This window comes from Coturnix japonica, chromosome 4, assembly GCF_001577835.2.
Source record: "Coturnix japonica isolate 7356 chromosome 4, Coturnix japonica 2.1, whole genome shotgun sequence".
NCBI lineage: Eukaryota > Metazoa > Chordata > Aves > Galliformes > Phasianidae > Coturnix > Coturnix japonica.
In genome coordinates, this window is record NC_029519.1 from 67,060,276 (window position 1) to 67,083,123 (window position 22,848).

The following is a 22,848-nucleotide window of genomic DNA, read 5'->3' on the forward strand; positions in this document are numbered from 1 at the left end:
TGCTCTGAATTGCTCACAGAGCTGGCTGCTGGGGCCATGAGAGCTTCTGCCAGCTGTGGATCAGCACTGAAGTTTCCTGAGCTCTTGACAAAGACGTGGCAAGCTGCCACTGCCCCCAGCTCAGGGCTGTGGATGAATAGCACAGCTTAGATCTCAGTCTTTCAGTGTGAGTCAAGAAGAACCTTTGCATCATTAACATCATTGATGAAGAAAATTTAGGCCATCTTCTTCATTCACTGATTTCACTCCTTGCAATAGAGTAAGCAAAAGCTGTCCTTGTAATAACTGCAAATGAAAGGCAGGGAGATGATTTTGATAAAAATAAAAGATTTTCAGTATAATGATCTAGACCCTTTTTCGAAGTGAGTCAGGATGCCTATGCTGGCTTCAGCAGAGTCCTGGGCTAGAAACTATGTGTACTGGCTTCAAGGAGGGATTGGTAATGGTAAGGATGGATGCTCTGAAATTTTGCAGGACTTTTTTAAGGCAAAAAAAAAAAATCTAATGAAAAATTTCAGCATTGCTCAATAGATGTTTCCCACGGAGATGTCTCTGAAAGATGAGGTGTCTGAGTCTCAATGCTATGCTTTTCCACATGCCAACAACTGGTATTGCAGGCATGAATCATTAACCACCAGGTGAAGCCAGCTCCGTCAATGGGAAAAATAAGCAAAGGAGATAGAATTATCAGGGGTAGAGGATTTAAATACCTTTGTGTGGGTATTTTATTGCTTCATTTCTATGATCTTCTCATTGGGCAAAGAGACGCTATCTCTGGAGACATTTTACTGAAGGCAGAAACCAATTAGAATAAGATTGTTGCACATCTAATAAAGTGTTTTCAGACAATTATTTTTAGTGCTGTAGAAATTCTAAAGCATAAGAGCAAAACGTGAAAATACAGAGAAGCACAGTTAGAAATTTTCTGTGGTATTTAGGTGCCTTGATCGCTCATCTTTGAGGATCAGCTGGTGTTCTAGTGTTCTGGCAGTTTACTATGTTAGGCAGCTTTCCCTGTTGTGTCCTCTGGTACATCAATGCCCGGTCTTACTTTTCTTCAGAATGTACCTATTCCAGATGTGCTAGAAACTCTTGCTCAAGCACATGCATTTAGTGCAAGTTCCTTGCCTGATTCAGCCAAGTGGAAATGTACAGGGATCAGAAAAACCCTATGTCCCCTATATCTTTATGTTAAACTAACAACCAAGAGCTTTAAGAAGTTCACATAGCTGAGAAGTGATGCATGACTGCTTCCACATTAAAAAGTTCCATTACTTTGTAAGATGCAGTCATTGAGAAATATTTGCCATATGGTTTTACTTTTGATATTGTCCTCCACCCCATTTCGTTACATGCTGTAGCTCCTTTAGGAGGCCTATCTACTTAACAGCTTGCTTCTTTAGATTTAGCAAATAATTTCTTACCCTACTTGAGTTGGATGTTTGGTGAGCAAGTTGGATGGCAGTTTGGAATATGGACTTCATAGATGACAGTGCTGAAACTGTGAAATATCCTGCATTTGGCCACGGTATTGCTTCTCCCCAGTGCTGTCAACACCAAGACTCAGACTGTGAGAGCAGAGCAGAAAGTTGCTGCTTCAGTGATTATTACTCAGACAGTGATGTACCCGACCATCCCAATCTGCATCTCCCCTCAGCCCCATTTCTGCTGCACCTAATAAATGTATTTCTTTATAAACAGTAATTTAGGACAATTAGGAGCAATAGCATAGTTAAACCTTTAAAAGGTTATCTTGCAATGTCATTTTCCTGACTAATGTGTTCCTGCTGCCATGTCATTTGTGAATAGACATGTGTTAGCCAGCTAGTGTGCTTCATCTGTGGTGACTTTGATTTATTTGCTCTGTAAATTGGGACTGAAGCAATAATGGAAACTGACATTAATTGTTTAACAGAGTCCTCTTTGTCACATCCTTTGCTTTCTCTGGGGTGTTTGAATGTTGAAACTTGTACAAAACTAATTGAAATTGCTGTGATGAGGACCAGTGTCCACTCAACTTTCTGTTCTTGAATGTCAGTGCACTTGAATGTCTGTTTAAAGCATGAGAGCTAAGCAGCTAACAGCAAATATCAGGGTTTCTTCTGGCATGCTATTATTGAAGACGGCATTCCCAGTTAGAAATAGCAGTACGTGGAGCTCTGCTGTTGGCTCTGTGTGTTGAAGCGCTCAGCAGAGGGGCAGGGAGCACCCTTCCGGCTGGCCTCGCTGGAGACATTTCTGCTGCAGGGGCAGCCAGAACCCCCCAAAGTGCCACGGGGCAGCAGCAGAAGAGCTTGCACCCTGCCTGGAGAAGCCTGAAAACCACACTGTTACAGTTAATTACACTGCAAAGTGCTTTTTTTGCCAGATAACCTCTTTTTACACTTTTCTGAAAGTGATACTGTTGGTGTTTCTCTTTCCTTCTCAAAAAGTGACTGTGAAGAGATGGATTTGGAGCAAGTTTTTATTCACGAAGTGGCTTCCTTCTGGATATTTCCATACCCTCTACTCTAGCAATGGAGTTGTCACGGCACTATGCATATATCTGCTTGGTGTGGTAGAAATTACTAGATGCATAGACTTAGGCTCTTTTTCTCAGTGGTCAGGCCCCTTTTGGCCTTTTAAGTAAATGCAAGTAAATGCTTCTCACAGCATTAGCTGTGCATGAGTGTTTATTTGTTTCTGGGGACAATGCTGTAAGCACCAGAGCAGTCTGTGCTCTGCCACGGCTTTCTAACGAGAACACAGAGTTTGTCTGCAGGAGCCCGCAAGGTGTGATTTGGCAGAAGAGCCTGACAGGAGGAATTGTCTGTGCAGTTGATGCTCATCTCTCCTTGGAGTCTGGTGGATGCTGTGTTGCAGAGAAAGTCATAGTGAGGGGACGCTCAGATTCACCTGATGTTTTTTTCCTCTGTTCTGAGGTGTTACTGGCAGTGTTTTGATGTTGACTTTTCTAGCACTACTTTTTACAAAAGGGCGAGCTTTTATTTGTCTCATATATGCCTTGCTAGTTCACTTCTCAAATGTGTGATCTGAACTTCGCTGAAATCTCTTTGTAGTGTGAACCCAGGGCACGATGAGCCACTGTGAAGTGTGTGGAAAAGCTCCAAACTGATCGCCCTGTATTTGGTTCAGATCTCTGGAATCAGGGAAAGGCTTTTTGTTCATTTTAATAGCGCGAGGATCAGCCTAAAAGTCCCAGATAATTGATCTGTCAAGATCAATTTCCACTCTTTTTGAAGAATAAATATAATGATTTTTACACAATTCTATTCCTCAGAACAATTAGTACTCCAAAAAAATCTTTACCTTAATACACAGCTGGGACTATATTTCATTAAAAAAATTGGGAAGTATTTAAATTTACTCAATTTGACAAAAAGAAGTCTTGTTTCTGAAATAAGATATCTAATATAATTTAACATTACAGCCGCATCTGATTAGGGATTAATCTACTTTTTATAATTGCAGTTGGAATTAGATAAATGCATACAATAGCTGCATTGAGCACTCAAACTACGTAATTCAAAAAGAGAACTTGAAAGGCAACTGCTTAATATATTCATTTAAAAGAAACCCAGAATCTGCCCGTTAGAATGTGAGTGAGTCTTGCTTGGTAGTGTAATGCCAAAATGCTCAGCAGTTAGAAGTTTTTCCCTTGTTTTTGGAGCAAGTGTTTCCAGAAGTAAGGAGGAGAGATCTTGTCTCTCTCACGCTGGGCTGTATACATGAACAAGGTTTGCTGGATTTCTCTGTTAATTCATTTTGGCCTTCTGATTAGCTGTCTTATTCTGTGATTCTTGTAATTTTGTCAGGTCAATTAACTGTTGTTCAGTGTTCAAAGGAGAAAGAAAGAGACAGCCTGGGCTGACACCATCGTTAGGTGCCAGCAGCCTCGGCACATCCTGTAATGCAATCCCTGCCTGATTATCTGTTGGTGTTAATGCTGCATTGAGAGAATTGCGGAGGAAAAGTAAAGCAGAGCGATACACTGCAAATGCAAAGAGATTTCTCTTAAATGCAGAGCTGGATAATTTTCTTGCACTTAATTGCATCTCCTGAGACACTGTTGCAGGTTACGGTTTCAAGGCAATATTTAATAATGTTTTGACTGCTTTTTCATATAAAGAGTCACTGTTTCATTCCTTTTGTCTTCTCACCTGGTTCCACTCTTTTTTGTCTCCTCACACAGAAAATAGATGAAGAGAATGAGGCAAACTTGCTAGCGGTTCTCACTGAGACACTGGACAGCATCCCTGTGGATGAGGATGGATTGCCTTCATTTGATGCACTGACAGATGGAGATGTGACCAATGAACATGACGCCAGCCCTTCCCCGATGCCCGATGGCACCCCTCCGCCCCAGGAGGCAGAAGAGCCGTCTCTAGTAAGAACTCTTCCTACTGTTTAACAGGAATTGGATGTGCCTCTGGCTGCCCACTGCATGGGTATGATGTAGTCACAGTAAGGTCTGGACTTTCCACTTACACAGAAAAGGAAAATCAAGTAAAGAACTGAAATGCAAGTAGAGAAGAAAACACACCAAACATTCATAGGATGACTAATAAGGGAATCTACTAAAAAGTAGATTGAAGAGATTATTTTTGAGTTTCTTGTGCTAATGACTGACACTTTTGCTTATGATTCTGTTCAGATAAGTCAGGATAATATTTTTTTAATACATATTACATTTCTTGAGGCTCTTTACTATGTATCTTTAGACATTACTTTGGTGATCTGTAAAGAAATGCCCATTGAGTCTGGCACGCTGCAGGGCTAATTTTGTGTCTTTAACGCTCATTTGACAAGTAGGCACCAACTTAGTGCTAATCAGGGCAAATCTGAATCTTGGGTGAGGATGTGAGTGAAACCTTACATGCATTTTGTTCTGTAAAGAGAGTTTGAGACAGGATTCTATTTCTGGTGAAAGTCCTTTATCCCTGACTTCTGCAATGGCAGAGTCAGATACAAGCATCCATTATTCTGTTCAAGTTAACTTCTCTGTTTAGATCAGAGACTTGTTCTGTTGAACAGATCACTGAGAATTTTGCTTTGCCTTGGATTCAGAAATCCAAGGCCCCTGCCATTTCTGCTTGCCCTGCAGTATACTGCAGTAAATGGAACAGAAGTTTGTTGCCAAGCCTCAGAAGAAAATGAAATCTGTTTGCTCTGGGGAATATTGAGCCCTTCCTTCTGTTTTAATGCACTTTGCTTGCTGAAATTGCTGTAGCTAGTTTCAAGCAACAATGCAAAAAATGTAGGCAAGTAATTTTAATCCATAAAGATGCATAACTTTACTCTTTTCCTTCCACCCCCTTTTCCCTATGTGTTTGTAGCTCAAGAAGCTCTTGCTGGCTCCAGCCAACACTCAGCTAAATTACAATGAATGCAGTGGTCTCAGCACACAAAACCATGCAAACACAAATCACAGGATCAGAACAAGCCCTGTGGTTGTTAAGGTAGGAACTTAATCTTTGTAATAAGGCGGGGAGGGGGAAGAAAGAAAAAATGTAACATGTCTTTTATGCTTTCAGCAATCAGGTAAGTAGTAGATCTATATGTGTGGTATTAATCTGCCTACTATCTGGCAACTGCTTCAACAAACGTGAACAGATTATAGACTGGGTTCCAGAAAATCACCTGAGCTCCTTTATGCTCTGAATATTTCATTTTTGCTTTTTCTCTTGGCAGAGTTCAGCTGTAGACCCACCGTCTGTTGCTTTTGCCTACTTTATTGATACACAGAGTAGTAGGGGGTGCGATAAAATTTTCTGATGGGCTGGTGTTGTTTATGAGTGACTCCAGGATGCAAGACTGCCATTTTACCAGCTGTCTGGGCTAAGAAAAATTGCACTGGATTCTTGGCAAAAGATGTATATCAGCCATTAATTGGAAAGAATGGCGTCTCTGACATAATTCTGTTAGCAGGCAGTATTAAACAATGTTTGTCTTGCCATTCACTGTAACTGAAAACGGAGCATTTAGGGGTACTTAAGAGAGTTGTGAGTACTGGGCTCAAGCAATCAGCAGCAAATTAAGGTTTAAACCAGCTTATTTTTTTGTTCACAGTAAAGGCGCTGTAGGGTCTTGTTAGTTACATGTTGCTGAGTAGGAACATTGAAATGTTGGAGAAATGAAATAAAAAGCTGCATAAATGTCATTTAGGAATTTCAATGTAATTTTCTTTCCTTGTTCTGCAAACAATTATTCACAGCTCATAGATCTAGTACACTTAGACTGAACACTTCATTGAAAATCTCATCTCTTTAGAAAACCTATATCCATTCTGATAAGGTTCAGTTCACTAATTTTAGCTTTTTTTCCCTCTTTTTTCTTTTGTCTTTTTTTTTAATGCCCCGTTTTTAAGACTGAGAATTCGTGGAGCAATAAAGCGAAGAGCATTTGTCAACAACAAAAGCCACAAAGACGTCCCTGCTCTGAACTTCTCAAATATCTGACTACGAATGATGACCCTCCTCAGACCAAACCAGCAGAGAACAGGAACAGCAGCAAAGAGAAATGCACCTCCAAAAGGAAGCCCCATCTGCAGTCTCAGACAAATCATCTGCAAGGTAGGTGTGGGAGCACTGAACACCGTTGGTTTTGGAGGGAAGCTGAGATACAAAGCTTGTGAATACCCTCATACCTCTTTTGTTCCTTGGGTTATTATCGTAAACCCAGAGTTTCTTTCTTCTGTATAGAGAGTTTTAAAACAGTATAATGAAGTTGAAATTAGGTAGGTTTAACTTTTGAAGTTTTAATCCTGTCTCTGTTGCCTCCAATCTTAGAAAAGGAACCTCAGGAAAAAAAAAAAAAAAAAAGAAAAAAAGTTTAAGAAATGCTACATGTCAGTATATCAAGCGAGCTGGAGATATTTATTCACAGAGCACTGTACCACTAAGAAATCATTATACCCCTAAACAAGCTGGGCAGGCTGGTTCATTAGTGAGCTTCTTTCTTTTTGCCAGTGTAAAACCAAAGGCATTGTTAACCTGCCACTTCGTCCTTAAGAGACAATAAATAGCACTCTCACTGCTACAGAATAAGCAATAAATGTGTCATTCCTGTTAAAGCTGGAATGCTGGTTTGTAATTTTATTTTGTAAATAGTTGGAAGTTTAGCTACCATCCTGATCTTTCTCTCTCTTTAGATTCTTTATGGCCAAAACTAAACACTTCTGTTGACTTTTAGTACCCTCCAATGCATAAAGAACTGGGCTATATTATAAGCAGCTTCGATGGCAGAGAAGCAAGAACTTAGAGACTCTTCTGCTTTCTCTTCCCCTCCTCCCCTGACTGTTTTCCCAAGATAAAGAAGACCTGTAAAAGCTTATGAGCCCAAAGGGAGCTTATTTAAAGTTACTCTTACTTTAAAATACATCTATGGATATACTTGCTTGGAATCAAGAAGGCCAGATACCTATCTCAGTAACATCAGTGCAAATCCTGAATGACTCCTCTGAAGCCAATGGAAGTCATCCAGCTGCAACAGAGATCAGCATATAACCCACTATGTGTTGCCTTGGAGTTTTTAAAGTGGGAATTCAGAACTGCATATGTATTTTTTCCTGCTCTTCTCACTCCCTCCCCCTGCTTTTTCAGCCTCCATCAAATCTATTCTTCCACTCTTCGTTAGGAGGTATAAGCAAACTTAACAAAATAATCTTTCCTCCCCATCATTAAATGCCCTGCTCACAGCAGTGTGTTCTGACATCTGTAGTATAGTTTTCTCCATTGTGGTTTCAAATTCTCTGAACAGTTTTTCTCGTAAGAAAGAAATCCAGCTGCCCCTAGAGCTTCTTGAATATCAACTGCCACTCCTTCTGGCTGGTCTCAGCAGTCTGCTTCAGAGCAAAATCCTGATTGAAGCATTCATCTCAAACCTGGGTCTTGTACTGCGAGGGTTGTGGAACCAGGCATAGGCCTGCCAGACACTAGCTGGGGCTTTATTAACACTGCTGGGTGCAATAAAGCATATCACATGTAAGATATCTTATACGCACATGTATGTTATACATGGGTGTATGTGTGCATGTACGTAAATACTGATTATAAAATCTCGCTGCATTTTTTCCCCAAACTGTGCAGATTTCACGCAAAGAAACAAAACAAAGTGGGTTGTGACAACAGTGTGAAAGGAGGAGTTAGGAAAGTCCTAAAAGGACATGCAACCAACTCACCATTGGTAAACAGATGACTGTGTCTTCTGTGGTATTGCAGGTGAAGTTGAAGGCAGAGTGAAATTATTCTCTTTTTTTAATTCCTGCCGTTTTGTTTACAGACTTCTGACATGCTTTTTCATCAAATTTGTCTCACACACTAATATATGACGTCAATGTCAATGAATGTGCATATAATACAAATAGAAGAATATATAATGCTTTCAGCTTGGACAGTCTCTTTGTGCAGAACTGACCTTGCAGATCTGACTGTTATTCACGGACGTACGGTCATTTCTTTATATATTTAATCAAAACTAAAAATATTGTCTCCTTCTGTTTTAAAAGATAATCAGGGCCTGGTAATATTCTTTCAAAGTTAGGGAAAGCTCACAAAAGAGAAGCGAAACAATATTTTCCTTTAGGGTTATTGCTGCAAACATATTGCAAACCCACGGGAATGTCCACAAACCCGTTCATGCCAAAGATTATCTGTGGTTTTACATTGAAATTTGCCCATGAGGAAATTTAGTTATTTTGAACCTGAATGTTTTTAGTTTACAGAAACAAGCAACTTCATGTGAACTCCTTTAAATACAAATAAAACACACTATGATAGACCTTAAAAATCAAATAAACAAGCACCGTGGAAAATAATACTGGCTAAACAGTTAAAATGTCAGTGGCTGTAAATGAGGATGGAATAGTTTACAGGAATCCTGTTTGGTCAAGCCCATGCCTAGCAGTAAGAAAACTGAATGGTATTTTGGTATATGAATTTCTCAGTGAGAGGGCTAAATATTATCTGCCTACGTGAATACTGAGGAATGTGAGATGATGCCTGGGTGGTGTGTCTCAGTGTTTCAGATTTTATATGTCTGTATACTCGGATCTGCTTCTCAATGTGAGAGCTAGAAGGAGACTTTTTAGAAGCTTTAATAACTCTTACACATTCAGCTTTTGTAGAAAGCCCAAGCTGGGTAGGTGTATGTGGTTTTTGTTCTCTGAAACACAGTAGGAGCACTTGTTTGTACAGACTTTCTTCCTGAGCCTTTCTGTAAGGTCTGTTCTTTTTAGCCAGTTTTACCTCTAGGTAGCCACTGGCAACAGTCACAAACAGTATCCTGGGTGTACATAAAGTACCTGCAAAGTTGTGTCATCTTACAGTTGGTCTTATGGAAACCTTTTTTATGCACAAATCACTGGCAGTGCTGGATCAGACACATAACCCGTTTTGGTGCATTTCCTCACTTTGGCAGTGAATTCTGAGGAAGGTGAACCTAAGGTGAACACCTGAGTTTCCATTTCTAACTTTCAGATGGGGAGGAGGAGGAACAATATGCGGCTCTTGAGAATTGAGTTAATTTTTAAAAATGTAATATTACTCCAGGAATGCTCTAGAGTTTATAAAAGTAATCAATTTGCATATAAAATCCTTTAATGTCGATGGGAGCTCCAAGCCTGGAATGAATACGAAATACGCAGTAGTGACACTCTGGACAAAAGATCTGCAGTGCAGAAGTGTTCAAGGGGAACATTTTGTCTTAAGTAATTAATTTGCAGAAGAGATCCCCTGCTGTTTTTCCTGGTACAATGCTCTCCGCATTTAAGCATCAATCTAACTTCTGAAAAGTAAAATTTGCAAGTAATATTATTTTTCATTTTAAACATTTTTCTGGCAATTAGAAGAATCTTAGTTGTACTGCAGTATCCTAGTTCTTGGCTTGCTTCGGGAAAATACAAGCTTGCATGAATAAAAGCTACAAAGTCTTGTATTTTTATAGCTAAAGCTTTGTTTTTTTGTGTATGTTGGGATTGTAGTGCTGAGAGCGTCAGCCCCATTTTTAACCATCTGTGACTGAATCCTTGGCTTGTCGTAGTTTGCGGGATAATTTGCAGAAATTTGGACTGTAGCGAGTTGGACTCTGGCCTCATAAAAACAACCTATTCTCAGTGCTACATATAAAATTGTATACTGTAGAAGTAAAATTAACTGAATATTCATAACGTTCTGTTAGTTTGTAGTTATTCTGCTGCTCTTGTTTCCAAATAAAATGTAGAGTGTATTCTAAATTAAATCTAGGAGAAAATAACATTTTCATGGTGTATCCTGTAGATTTCTTCATTGATTTTTAACGTGTACCACTCTTCTTCTGAAAGGTTCTTAGTATTTGGGCTGTGTGCTGTATTTCAGAGGTACAGAAACTGATGTAAATCATTGTTGAAATTTAGATGCCCTTTTTGTACCAGTGCTAAGGAATCAGGATGAGTCTCCTTATTTATCCAAAGTATACAGAAATGGCTACTAAATGATCAGAACCCTGCCTTAACTTACTAATAGGGGCTTCCATCACCAAAATGAAAGACAACTTTTTGGTATGTTATTGAGTGCTTATATATTCCATAACCGTTTTCTTTTTTCCCTTTAGCCAAACCAACGAGTTTATCACTTCCGTTGACGCCTGAGTCTCCAAAGTAAGTAGTAAAAAGTGCAAACATTTATAAAAGGGAGGGGGATCTAATACATTTTGGCTACAGCAACTCCATTTCAGCTTGTTTTTATAAATGTGCCCTGTCTTCCAGTGATCCCAAGGGTTCCCCATTTGAGAACAAGACTATTGAACAAACCTTAAGTGTGGAACTCTCTGGAACTGCAGGTGAGAAATGGGTAGAGTTAGCTCTTCTTGTAAGCACGGTTTGGTGTGTGTTTGTTCATTTCAATATATAGCACATACTCTGAGATCTTATAGAGGTCTCCAGGAGATTAATTTGAGAGTGGCTTGCTCTGACTTTTTATCCAGTTACGTGAGAGGGAATGTGTTTGAAAATATTGCTCCAAACCTACACAAGAGCGCATAATTTCTGGAAAAAATATGAATGAAACCATTTATCTGTTATACTTCCCCATTTCCCCATAGATTTGTGTACTGCTGAGCACCATCTTTCAAAGACATCCCCACAGCAGAGTGTAATCGATGTTACAGATGGAAAAGTTATGTCATCCAGTCTGTCTCCAGGCCAGTCTAGGGCCGTACGTGACTGCATGTTTCAGTGCTTTGTCAATTCTAGATTAATATGTCACAAATAACAGCTTTCTCCTCTGCCACTGAAAAAGTGTTCCATAGCTTAAAGGTAATTTTTTAAAATTGATATTCATTTTATGTTCTTACTTTCTCTTTATTTCTCCCATTAGCACACTTCACATCACCTCTCTTTTGTCCTCCTCCTCCTGTCTGGCCCCCAGTGTTTGTACCTTTTGAAGATGTGTAGATTTTTTTTTGTCACGTGCAGCTTCAGTTGATGCATCACCCATTGCACTCATTTAATTCATCTGCTCTTTCCACAAAATTTCTTCAGATCTCAAATCTGTTTTATTGCTTTCCTCCAACCTCTCTTTTGCCTCTGTTTTCCTGAGGTGTCCAGAACTGAGCACAAGAGCACATGCTGAGCTTCACCTGAGATACTGCCAAGAATGTTTTCTTTCTCAGTTATGTGATACTGAAAAATAAGTACTCAGCATGTGTTTCTCACAGGGGCATGTATATAATATCTATCACTTTGGGGGGGGATATAGCAGAATAGGTCTTACACTACTGATGGCATTTTGAGGGCCCCTCCCTCGGTTCTGTGGCAGCTTTACACAAGTGGAGGCCCGAGCTCTCAGTTTATGTATGTACCTTGGGCGGTTGCTTTCACTGCCCTACAACCATCATGTCATTTTTCCAGAAACTTCATTAATTCAGCATTAAAACATGCATGCTTTCCCCTGATGTGTCCTGAAAATCTGCAGCCTTAATCATTCCTCTAGTGACAAAATGCAACATCCTTGCAACACACCTTCCTTTTGCAAAATCAATACAGACATGGCAAAATTCACAGCATGCGGCAGGATAATCCCATTCAGTGCCAACAAGCCTGAAGCATGAAGAAGTCTTTTTTTGTAATTACTGGAGAGCAAATCTGCATGAAAGTGCATGTTTGGAGGCACACTGGTGAGTCAGTGCTTAGTGCTACCAGCTGGAAGGGGCAGATGAGGTGACGATAGCAGAGTTGTTCAGGCAGCAGTACCTTCTTCCAGTCAGAAATACAGCAGCATGCTCTTCACATCAGCTGGCTGGAGAGAACCTGGAAGCTAATCTAACCTCTTGACAGTCCTCTAGTTTTATCTCAAGAACGGCAATGGGAATGGGCCGAGTGTTAGTGAATTCATTGCCATGTGTCTGCTGTGCATAGAGGAGACAATAAAACAACTTTCTTGTTTTAGATAATATAACCGGGAAATGTAGCAAAATAAAAGATGCATCAGAGGCTGTGAAACATTATCCTATGAAAATATGAAATTATACCCCCTGGAAATAAATCTAGCTAGAAAATTAACTGATGATAATCAAGAACAGGAATTGTTGGAGCACACGTGACCAGGGATTTTGGGCAGTGTTTACAAGCAATGTAGTTGATGGTAGCTGTTGTACTTCATGTTGCTTTTGCTCTGTTCTTCAAAATACCTGGTGAGAAGGTTTCAGGAAATTGCCTTTCATCACTCAACAGCAGTATTAATCTCTGCCTTCACATATACATAGATTTTATATTTGTATGTGTATATAAATCTATAAAAAGATGAGTGGTTGTGTGCGAATTCCTCTTCAAGTCATTTATTTGGATTGCAGTAGTGTTTTTTGTCATGACTTTACTTGTGCTAGAAGTAGACATAACAAAAACAACCTCTAGTACTGAAGAGCTTAAAGAGTATGTGAGTAAGTTGAGGAAAAACTGGGACCCATTACAGTAAAAACAACAACAACAAAAGAATAAAATAGTGGCAGTAGTAGTTAATAATGTCTTGGAGTTCTTTGGTGAGATCCTAGCAACTCCAAATTATATCCAGGTAGCCACTTTGTTCATTGTCCTTATACAGGGTAACTTGCACTGTGTACTGTAATGTACAAAAGAGTTGCCTTGATCTTACTGATGAATTAAAAAGACCATTAGTAGTGCTGCTTGCACTATTGAAACACAAAATATTTTAATATAAATAGCAGCTTCCTTGTTTTCTCTACTGAAAGTAGCACTGGTTCCCTCACTGATGAATTAACTAAAGAGTAGAAAAATAAATAAGTGCATTTCCTGCACTAGCCATCAGTCTTTGTCACATATATACACTTTGGATTCACATATCTAAAGTCAGGCTGAATCCAATCCCTTGCCAGTGCTCAAACTTGCTTTAGAATGGATTTGTGAGTACTTGAGTGTAACTATGTCCTCCCTAAAACTGTCAAAACATTTGTCAAATATTTGCCAAATTATAAAGAACAAATATCTTTTAAAGTGAGTGCCCTTTTAATGTCGTGTGAGAAACAAAATAAGTCTATTTAAAATCACAACACCTAGCAACTTTCCAGTGCTATTTTGCAGAAAATGTATCAGAATGTCATGACTAGGAGATGATGATTAAGTAGTGGATAAAATTTCTGCATAAGGTGAGTCTTATTCTGAGTAAGGGCCTTCATTCTTTTTTCTGCAGCTAGCAGTACTCTGCTAAGAAGCCATGGGCTGGAACATCTCTGTTATCTTCCAGGGACATGGGAGGTTTTTGTGTTACTGGAGGACTTTTTTCTCTTTGGAACATGTCAGGTTGAAGAGATACTTACAGACACAGGAGGACAACTCACCTCCAGAACTGACAGTGTTTCTCTTGAGGACTGAGGGCTCCTCCCTGAAGCTAAATGGCATGGCTTTTTGCACTCTTAGTTCTCTCAATACCTTTTTAAGCCTTCATTCCTAAGTACCCAAAGACATCATATAAATGCATTAAGCATGTTTAAATGCTTAAGATTTTACTACTATTCAGGCAGCAATCAATAACTGAAAGGCTATTTCCACCTTCCTGTCTTCAACAGGTGACTGAGTGAAAAGTCTCTCGCTAAGATCCTTGTAATTTACCTGAATATAAAACTCCAGTCTCTCTTGGGTGCAAAATTTGGTCTCTTCAAAAAGATGGCGGAAAAGACAATATGAACATGATCAGCTTGGATAGTGATTTGGAATTCATGAGCATCCTTGAGGATACTTAAACTCTGCTATTTGCCCACCTCTAGATCTGAGTTACCTCTTAGTTGTCAGAACAAATACTTCAGATCTATCGTATAAGCACTTGTTTGACCTCAGAATGATTTCTGATTAAATGAGAGATGCAGAGAGTTGTCTGGGGGAATAAGATCTAGTGAATTATTAGACATTTTCAGGAGTCTGTATTTATTCTCTGCAGCACTGACAACAAGATTAAACTGAATACTAAGCAAGCATGTAGTTTTTTATTATATGATGGCTATTTAATTTTATTATATTTTCCTGACTTCTGCAATCTTATGCCACACAAAAACTCCTCTGATTTTTTATTTTTTTTTAACCGAATCGAGGTGTTACCATGTGTTCAGTGTTTTTAGTGGCCTTTAATACTGTTTCCCTTGACAATCCATTTTTAGACTTAAAAGTATGAAAGAAATCATTTCCATGCCTCTCAAAAGCCCAGTGCACATATAGGAAGGTTGCACAGCTGTGTTCACCAAAAAGTACTAATTCCCCCCACCAACAAACATCATCAAGTGTTTAAATGCCTACAGTTACAGTCGAATTTTAGGAAGTTTGGTGTCTGGTTAAAACCTCATTGCAAATGAGTCCTAAAAAGTCAAGATGTCACTTTCTATGCAAACGCAATTCCCCAATTTCTGATTATCGACTTAACTGAGCTAAATGAGTTGAATAAGGTGGCTGTTTTTTAGTGCACTTTTGGTATGCATCAGAAGTACTTGCACTCTCCCAGAGACTTTATTGAAAGAAGTCACTCAGGGAGGTAGTGGGGCCCGCATACATGGGAACACCTTTTGTTGCACCAACACAGAGAAGACAGGGCTGGGCTGGCAGCAGTATTCACAAATTGATAGGCGCTATTTTTGAGCGCAAGATGAGTGAGTTCACACTATCCAGACAGAGTAAGGCAAAGTGCAAACGTACCATTTACTGAAGCTATTCAATTAAACAAAAGTCCCTACAAAGAAAATGGTTTTATAGCATGTCATGAAAAAATACTTGCCTTTTACTTTAAAAAGAAAAAAGACTGTGTAAGGGGGGTGATTGGAGAGTATGTACCACTTCTAACAGATTTGCTGTGCAGAAGTACGTAAGTGTGACTGATGTAGAGGTACTTGTTTATTATAGAGCACATTTCAATGCAGTAATCATAAATATTGCTAAGGTTGTGCTCTGTTGAAATATGACCTACATACTCTTGATTGTTTGTGTTACGTGATTTGTCTGACACCCATTACATTCCGGGTAATGGCAGCCATTTGTTGCTGTGCACAGCAGGCTCTTTTGACAAAAGAAAATAGGCAGCAATAAAAAAGCTATAGTCTGAATTACATTCTGCACAGTGCTGCACTGCTGAGAGTTTGTGCAAGTGTGTTAACAATGCTCTGAACTGCCTCTTGTCAGCCTTCAGCCTGTAATGGCCATCTGTCCTTCCATAAATCTGTCAAAACCTGCTAAGTTCAAGAGAGCACAGAATATACCTTGTACTGTCAACGCTAAAATGTACACTTTTGCAGAGAAATTGGTGTGTATGAAATAATGCAAAGGTTATAGAATACTGTAACACTTGATTTAGGATCATGGCCTGAAGTGAAGCTTAGCAGTGATTAGTGTAACGATGAGCAGAAGTGACACCAACGAGCAAGTGTGCAGCCTTACTGTTTTCTCAAAGTTCACATTTTGGGCACTGGTGATGGGACGTGCTGAAGGCAGATTCTGTAGCCTTGACTTAAACAAGAACCAATTCAAAACTTTACTCCCCCTTCATCCCCCAGTGGAAGTTTGTTCAAAAGTTAAATGAACATTTTTCAACTTGTATCTGTTTATACTTGCTTGTGTGCTTCCTGCTTCTGCTGAAAACCAGGAAAAGAGCCAAAATGCCACGAGGAAGTCCTTTCTTAGGATGTCCCCAGCACAGTTTTGCCAGCAAAAGATGTGCCAGTAAATTTGGCTCAGTCTGTACTTTTGGAAGGGTTTTGTTGTTGTTGTTATTTCTTGCCCTCCCATTAAGACTGTTGGACTCCTCATTGAGCTTCTGGAAACTGTTATGTTTTGAGTATGATTTGCTTTCTGCTAGGGCTAGCTTTAAAGAAACAGGAATGGAAACAATATTTTGTTCTGAGTATTAGATTATGTCTTGGGTTTCTTGTACTGAAGTTTTCATGTGTGAAGCTTTTTGAGACATTTACTGTGGAGTGGTTGAATTTTATATGGATAGGCTGGAATTAATAATGCCCAACTTTGTTCTTTCTTTAAAGATACATCTGAAAATTCAGTAATCCCAGATCTTCTCTGGGGCTGTATTATTTCATGACTGAAAGTGCTAATTCTTAATTGTTTTGTTTTGTTTTTAATTTAGAAAACAATCCTTATTTAACTCAAATCTTTCTTGAATGTGACTGTAGATTTTCAACCCAGAAATGATCACTGAAGAATTCTGAAGAGGTCTGATCATTTTGCTGGAAATTTGTTTAGTCAACAGAAATATTTGTTAGTAAGGAGGTAGATAAGATATTAAATCTACGCTGATAGATGAACTTCTGGGAAGGAAATGAAAATTGAGGACAAATTAGAGGAAACAGTTGATGACTTGGCACAAAACTTTCAGTTTTAAATTTGCATTTGGGCTGCTAGACTTACAGTATCTTTGTTCAGTTTCTCTGACTTTGGTGGCATTTGGTTGTTGCTTTGGATTGCAGGTTTTACTAGAATGGGCTACAGTCCTTCCTGCATTTCCATCTCACCATAATGATGTAATGTATTATAGTTACATGAGAAATCCTGGTATCTAGTGTTACTGTTAATCTTGGAAATCTTATCAGTTTCATATCTAGTTCTTATTTCATGCCTTTCACTAATATTTGGTGCTAGGTGCAGTGGTTCATTACAGTTCTACTGGCCTCATTGTTCTCTTTGGTTTCAGTTGCAGAACTACATTTCAGGCAAAATGTATTAGTTATGTTTACAAGAATGTATTATACGTACATTAGCAATGGTTTACTAAGTTAATGAACTGTGGAGACAAAGAGTCCTTGCAGTCAAGTTGTAGAGTTGCTGTACTTCCTTACATTCAACTTTTGTGTACTGCACAAGTTGCTTTGGTAGCACTCATTTATTTTTCTTGGACTTCCTTTTATTCAGGTTTTTGTCTGCTAATTTCCTTAGATGTTTGACAGTGCCAGTCCTTTACTTTTCATTTTGTATCAAAATCTTTTTGATTTTTATCAGAAAAGTCTTTTGATTTTTATCTCTTGATCTTTTCTATCAGAGTCTACAGAGAGGCAGGTATCATGAAAGAAGGGGAGGGACAGAAAGGACATTGAAGATTAATGGCAATGCATTAGTACTGTTGCTATTGTTGTCACCAGAACTTTGGTGTCTCAAACCCTAAATACTTTAATTCCCAGTTGAATTAAATTAAATTGACATAGAACGAGTCTTGGTTTTTTATCTATTTTAAAGAAGCATGTGTGTATTTTCACTAAAATCTGTCTGCTTAAAAACATTCTGTTCCTCCTTTTTCTCCCCCTTCAGGCCTAACTCCACCTACAACCCCTCCTCATAAAGCCAACCAGGATAATCCTTTCAGGACTTCACCTAAGCCGAAGTCATCATGCAAGACTATTGCACCACCTTCAAAAAAGCCCCGTTATAGTGAGTCTTCCAGTTCTCAAGGAAACAACCCAGTCAAGAAGGGTCCAGAACAGACTGAGCTGTATGCACAGCTTAGCAAGACTACAGCACTGTCCAGTGGACATGAGGAGAGAAAGACAAAACGGCCCAGTTTGCGGCTGTTTGGTGACCACGACTACTGTCAATCTGTGAATTCAAAGTCGGAAATACACATTAAAATATCCCAGGAACTTCAGGACTCCAGACAACTAGAATTTAAGGATTCTTCACCTGGGTGGCAGTGTCAGATTTGTTCTTCTTTAGAACAAGACCAGTATAAAGAGACTTTACAGACAAGTAAGCAGGGATCCCAAGGTAATAACAGAAAACAGCTCCAAGACCAGGAAATTCGGGCTGAACTGAATAAGCATTTTGGTCACCCCAGCCAAGCTGTTTTTGATGAAGAAGCAGATAAGACCTGTGAACTAAGGGACAGTGATTACAGTAATGAACAATTTTCCAAACTACCTATGTTTATAAATTCAGGACTAGCAATGGATGGTCTCTTTGATGACAGTGAAGATGAAAGTGATAAACTATGCTACCCTTGGGATGGGACACAAGCCTATTCATTATTTGACGTATCGCCTTCTTGCTCTTCTTTTAACTCTCCATGCAGAGATTCAGTATCTCCACCCAAATCCTTATTTTCTCAAAGATCCCAAAGGACACGCTCTAGATCAAGGTCCTTTCCTCAACGCAGGTCTTGTTCCCGTTCTCCATATTCCCGATCGAGATCAAGGTCACCCTGTAGTAGATCCTCTTCAAGGTACAGTGCAGCAATTTCATATATCAGCATTGTTGGTAATAAGAAGGAAAACAGCAAAAACACAAGAGCGACTTCAAGGAAATAAATAATTTTTAGAAAATAGCTTGATCCAGTGCAACTGTTTTTTATTGCCCCTGATCTGATTAGCTCTGAAGGTTACAGGATTGCTGCAGAAACGCTCGTTGCCATTATCCTTTAAATTTGCCAAGTTTACACTTTCTGAGTGGAGCCAGTCAGGTCAGAGGCAGAGCAATTGGAGAGATATACACAACTAACCTTTCCCATTATCTGCAAGCTGCCCAGTGCCAATCTAGCTGCAGTCCCTATCAGATGAAGTTGACAGTGGCTGATTCTCTGCTCTCTGTTAGCCTCAATAAGAAACATTATAGGAGGGGGGCAAAATCACTTGAGGCCCCTTAGTTGACTAGGAGATCGCAAACTGTCACTGGAAAATTTCACCGGTAGCTTAGAAGAAATTGTAAGGTCAGGTAAGAGGTAACTCAGGAGAAAATGATGTCAGTAGATTCAAAGTGAATGACAGAGGTGAATGTTTTTTTGTTTTTTTTATTTCTTGCAGATCTTGTCACTGTTATGAGTCCAGCCACTGTAGACACCGAGCACACCGAAGTTCTCCCTCACGTGCAAGATCGCGATCCAGATCACCGTACAGTCGCAGACCCAGGTAGTGCATTTTGTGTGCATTTAGTTTGCTTTTCAGCTGGTTCTCAAGAGATAATAAAGCATTCCAGAAATTGTATTACTAAATCTACATTAACAAATGCAGGTGCTTCATTTAATGACTAAGTTATGTTTCCTAGATATGACAGCTATGAGGAATATCAGCATGAAAGGCTGAAGAGGGAAGAATACCGCAAAGAGTATGAAAAACGGGAATCTGAAAGGGCCAAACAAAGGGAGAGACAGAGGCAGAAAGCAATTGTAAGCACTGTGAAAATAACTTTTGTTTTGAAATAGGTTTCTGTTTCTTTTGGTAGATTTCTAAAACTGGAACTGAGATTCTATGCTGTTTCTTCTTTGTAATGGAACAAGCAAAATGCAAAAATCCGTTCATGTGCATTTCTTTGTATTTAGAGTTTTGGGGCAAATATGTGTTTTTATAACAGTTTGTGTTTTCATTGTATGGTGCTACGTTTTTTTCCAGTTTTTCAGTTTCTTTAAATTGCAGCTCTCCATGTCAGTCAACAGAGGGAGAAAAAAAAAAAAAAAAAAGGTTTTCTAGGAAAAGGCTTCATCCAAGGCAGCAAAGAATTAACAGTGACCAAATCTATTCCTTCCAGTGATCTAACAGTGAACCCACAGTTTGTATTGTACGTCACCTACCAAGATGCCGGTAGTCAAGTCTAGTTTCAGTATTTCTCTTCCTTTGCAGAAGTAATATAAGAGGCCAGTCAGCTTACATACTGATCACTGGTTATTTCTAGTACCTGTAATTATTTATACAGAGAGTACAGAATTTGAAACTGGCATCCAAAGGCATGACTTTTATTGCTTCTTTCTTGTCTATGACTCAGTTAATTTTTAAGATATTTTTAAGATTTTTAGCAAAATAGTCTGAAGACATGATGCAATTTAAAAATGTCATTTCACACTGGCCTTTTCTCAATGAACGTGTGTTACTTGATTATTTTGTTCAACTGACTGAAGTACCTGCAGCAAAGGAAGTACCCATGAGGAACTCCCTTGCCTGTAGTAGCAGCAGGATAGAAAAGATGGCTATTAAATTGATGTGTGGATTTTGTCCCCTTCTAGTTCCCCTGCATGATGGTTTTGATAAATTGGGAGCTGCTGTAATTCTGGACTCCAGTTGTGACTGTTAAGACCATCTGGTGGGCTCCCTTTACTGCTGCTCTGCACAAACTGTTGTATACTGGGATGCTTACCTTCATTTCCACTTTTTCCTGTAGTGTTCTCTCCAAAGCTCGCCAAAATTAGTAGGTCTCTTCTGAGTACCTTTAGTGGACTTTGTAGTAAAAAATTAATTGTTACAGACTCTTGGGCATTTCTCCAAATATTTAGCCCTCAACATTAGGTGTATAAAGATTGGCAGAGAATGGTATAGTCTGTGGCAATGAGAAGTTCTGGGAGGGAACAGGCATCTTTAGTTCATGGATTTCATCTCTTTTGCTAATGTTCTTAGTGAGCTTGATAAATCATTTTGCTTTTCACTGCACCAGGTGACCTATGTACAAAATGTAGGTGATACATGAAATGCAGAGCTATAGCATGTTCTGATCTGAAACTCAGGAAAGGTGGCAATGGTTTACAGGCAGGTCAACACAGTTCGGTGACTGATGGGGTGGGGGACTCATGGACCCATACCCCAGGAAAGGGGGAAGGGAAAAGAGGAAAAGGGTAGGGAGATGGGCCTNGTGACTGATGGAGTGGGGGACTCATGGACCCATGCCCTAGGAAAGGGGGAAGGGAAAAGAGGAAAAGGGTAGGGAGATGGGCCTAAAAACAAAACAGTGGCAATGATCTGAGGAGAAACAAACTAATTTACTAAGTTGAATGCAAGATAACAATACAATATAATTGGAATTGAGGCTAAGAAGTGAAATAAAATGAGACTGTCCAAAAACTGAAGGCTTCACTCTAATGGTGAAGGTGAGATGTCTAAGGAACACACACACTGCAGAGATGAGCAGAAAGGAAAAAGGGACCTCTCATGACTTGCAAACAGTTTTATCTTTCCCTCTGAATGAAAAACAGAAACACAGAATCCTTTGGCGTATGTAGTTCTCTTCTGAGAACCAGGTACCCAGAAATATCAACAGTCCATGGAACTGGAGCATTAACTCTTTAACTCTCAGTGCACTACATAATGTTACAATGTGGAATACTGATAACAAAAATAATAAAACCATAACAGAAGGCAATGGAAGGATTTTGCATGGCTTCAGAATGGGATATATTTAAGTCAACTGTTGGTGTTTTTCTCTATTCCATCTGTTTAGAGATAACACTGACTTCTGGAAATCGTAACTTCCACTGGTTATACTCTTTTAGATTAACACAAATCAGAGTTTTAAGTAGACCTTTGTCATGGATGTATCTTGTTACTTCTCAATTACTATATTTTATTTGGTATAAAAACCTGAATCCTGCTGAGGAGATAGGAAATTTGTTTTAGTTAAAAACAAGGAAATGTTTGGCCACTAGCTAATACAGGGAAAAGGAGGAAAATCCTTTATCCTTGAAAAGCTCTAGATGTGCTGCGCCATCAGTTCCTCCAAGTTAAAAATTTTAGTCTTTTCTAAATCAAGGCTGAATTTATTTTCTCTTCTAAAATGGGCACTGTCATGTTAATTAACTTCATTAATGAAATTGTGTATTAATAAACATAAATAAATTAGACCTGAAATGATGTAGTGAGATGACAAATCATATATTTATAAAATATCAATAATTAGAACGTGGCAAAAATTCTAAATGCAGTCATCCAAATCTGCAGGAAATGTAGCTGAAGTCATATTAACTCCTTTCTCCAGTCTACCAGCACTTTTACTTTACAAATGTGTGTTGACTCATGCCAGTTCATTCCCTGCAAATTAGTGGGGGTTGCGAGACAGCATAGAAAGAGAAGCATTGATCCCACAAAGTCAGTGATAAGGTGTGTATTAACTGAACAAAGGAGCTATTTTTCATCCATACTTCTCTATTCCCTTTCTTACTCCTTTTGGCTTATGAGTCTCTTATGTGTCACTCCTTCCTTTCCTGAGGGGCTCAACTCATTTATTGTTCAGTCATAAGAATCCTTCTGTCTTTCCTTGAACTCTTTCTGTAAGTTCCATAAGCTTAGATTTCCATAAATTCGGCATTGGAGTCTTTTTCCTTTCTTTCTAGCTCATCCTCATGCTGCAAGAAATGGCTCAAGACAACATGCCTCCTAATACTGTTAAAAGAGCAGCTCAAAGATTGGTCAGTACCAGGGCCCCAAGTGCTGGCTACTAAGGGAAGGTGGCTTTTCTTCATGAGTAGCACTGTGCTGAGATCTCAGGGAGCTGACTGTAGAAAAGATGCACAGAGGAAAGGGAGCAGAAACCATGGCTGAACAAAAATTCATCAGGTCTTACTGGTTCAATATGTGGAATTACTCTCAGTGTGACAAAAAGAGTGTGAAACCCAGGAAAAAGAGATGAGA

At 39.1% G+C, this 22,848-nt stretch overlaps 1 protein-coding gene across 3 annotated transcripts in view; it reads left to right on the top strand.

Moving 5' to 3' along the window:
* Positions 1 to 22,848, top strand: part of PPARGC1A (PPARG coactivator 1 alpha) — a 336,419-nt gene that overhangs the window by 303,459 nt on the left and 10,112 nt on the right. For 2 of the 3 annotated variants that reach the window (XM_015862902.2, XM_015862903.2), the window contains exons 3-10: positions 4,193 to 4,387; positions 5,337 to 5,459; positions 6,368 to 6,572; positions 10,588 to 10,633; positions 10,742 to 10,815; positions 17,780 to 18,686; positions 19,264 to 19,368; positions 19,505 to 19,625. In XM_015862902.2, the coding sequence (XP_015718388.1) occupies positions 4,193 to 4,387; positions 5,337 to 5,459; positions 6,368 to 6,572; positions 10,588 to 10,633; positions 10,742 to 10,815; positions 17,780 to 18,686; positions 19,264 to 19,368; positions 19,505 to 19,625 (1,776 nt within the window). The remainder of the gene's footprint in view (positions 1 to 4,192; positions 4,388 to 5,336; positions 5,460 to 6,367; positions 6,573 to 10,587; positions 10,634 to 10,741; positions 10,816 to 17,779; positions 18,687 to 19,263; positions 19,369 to 19,504; positions 19,626 to 22,848) is intronic. The other variant, XM_015862904.2, reaches the window with a different exon arrangement.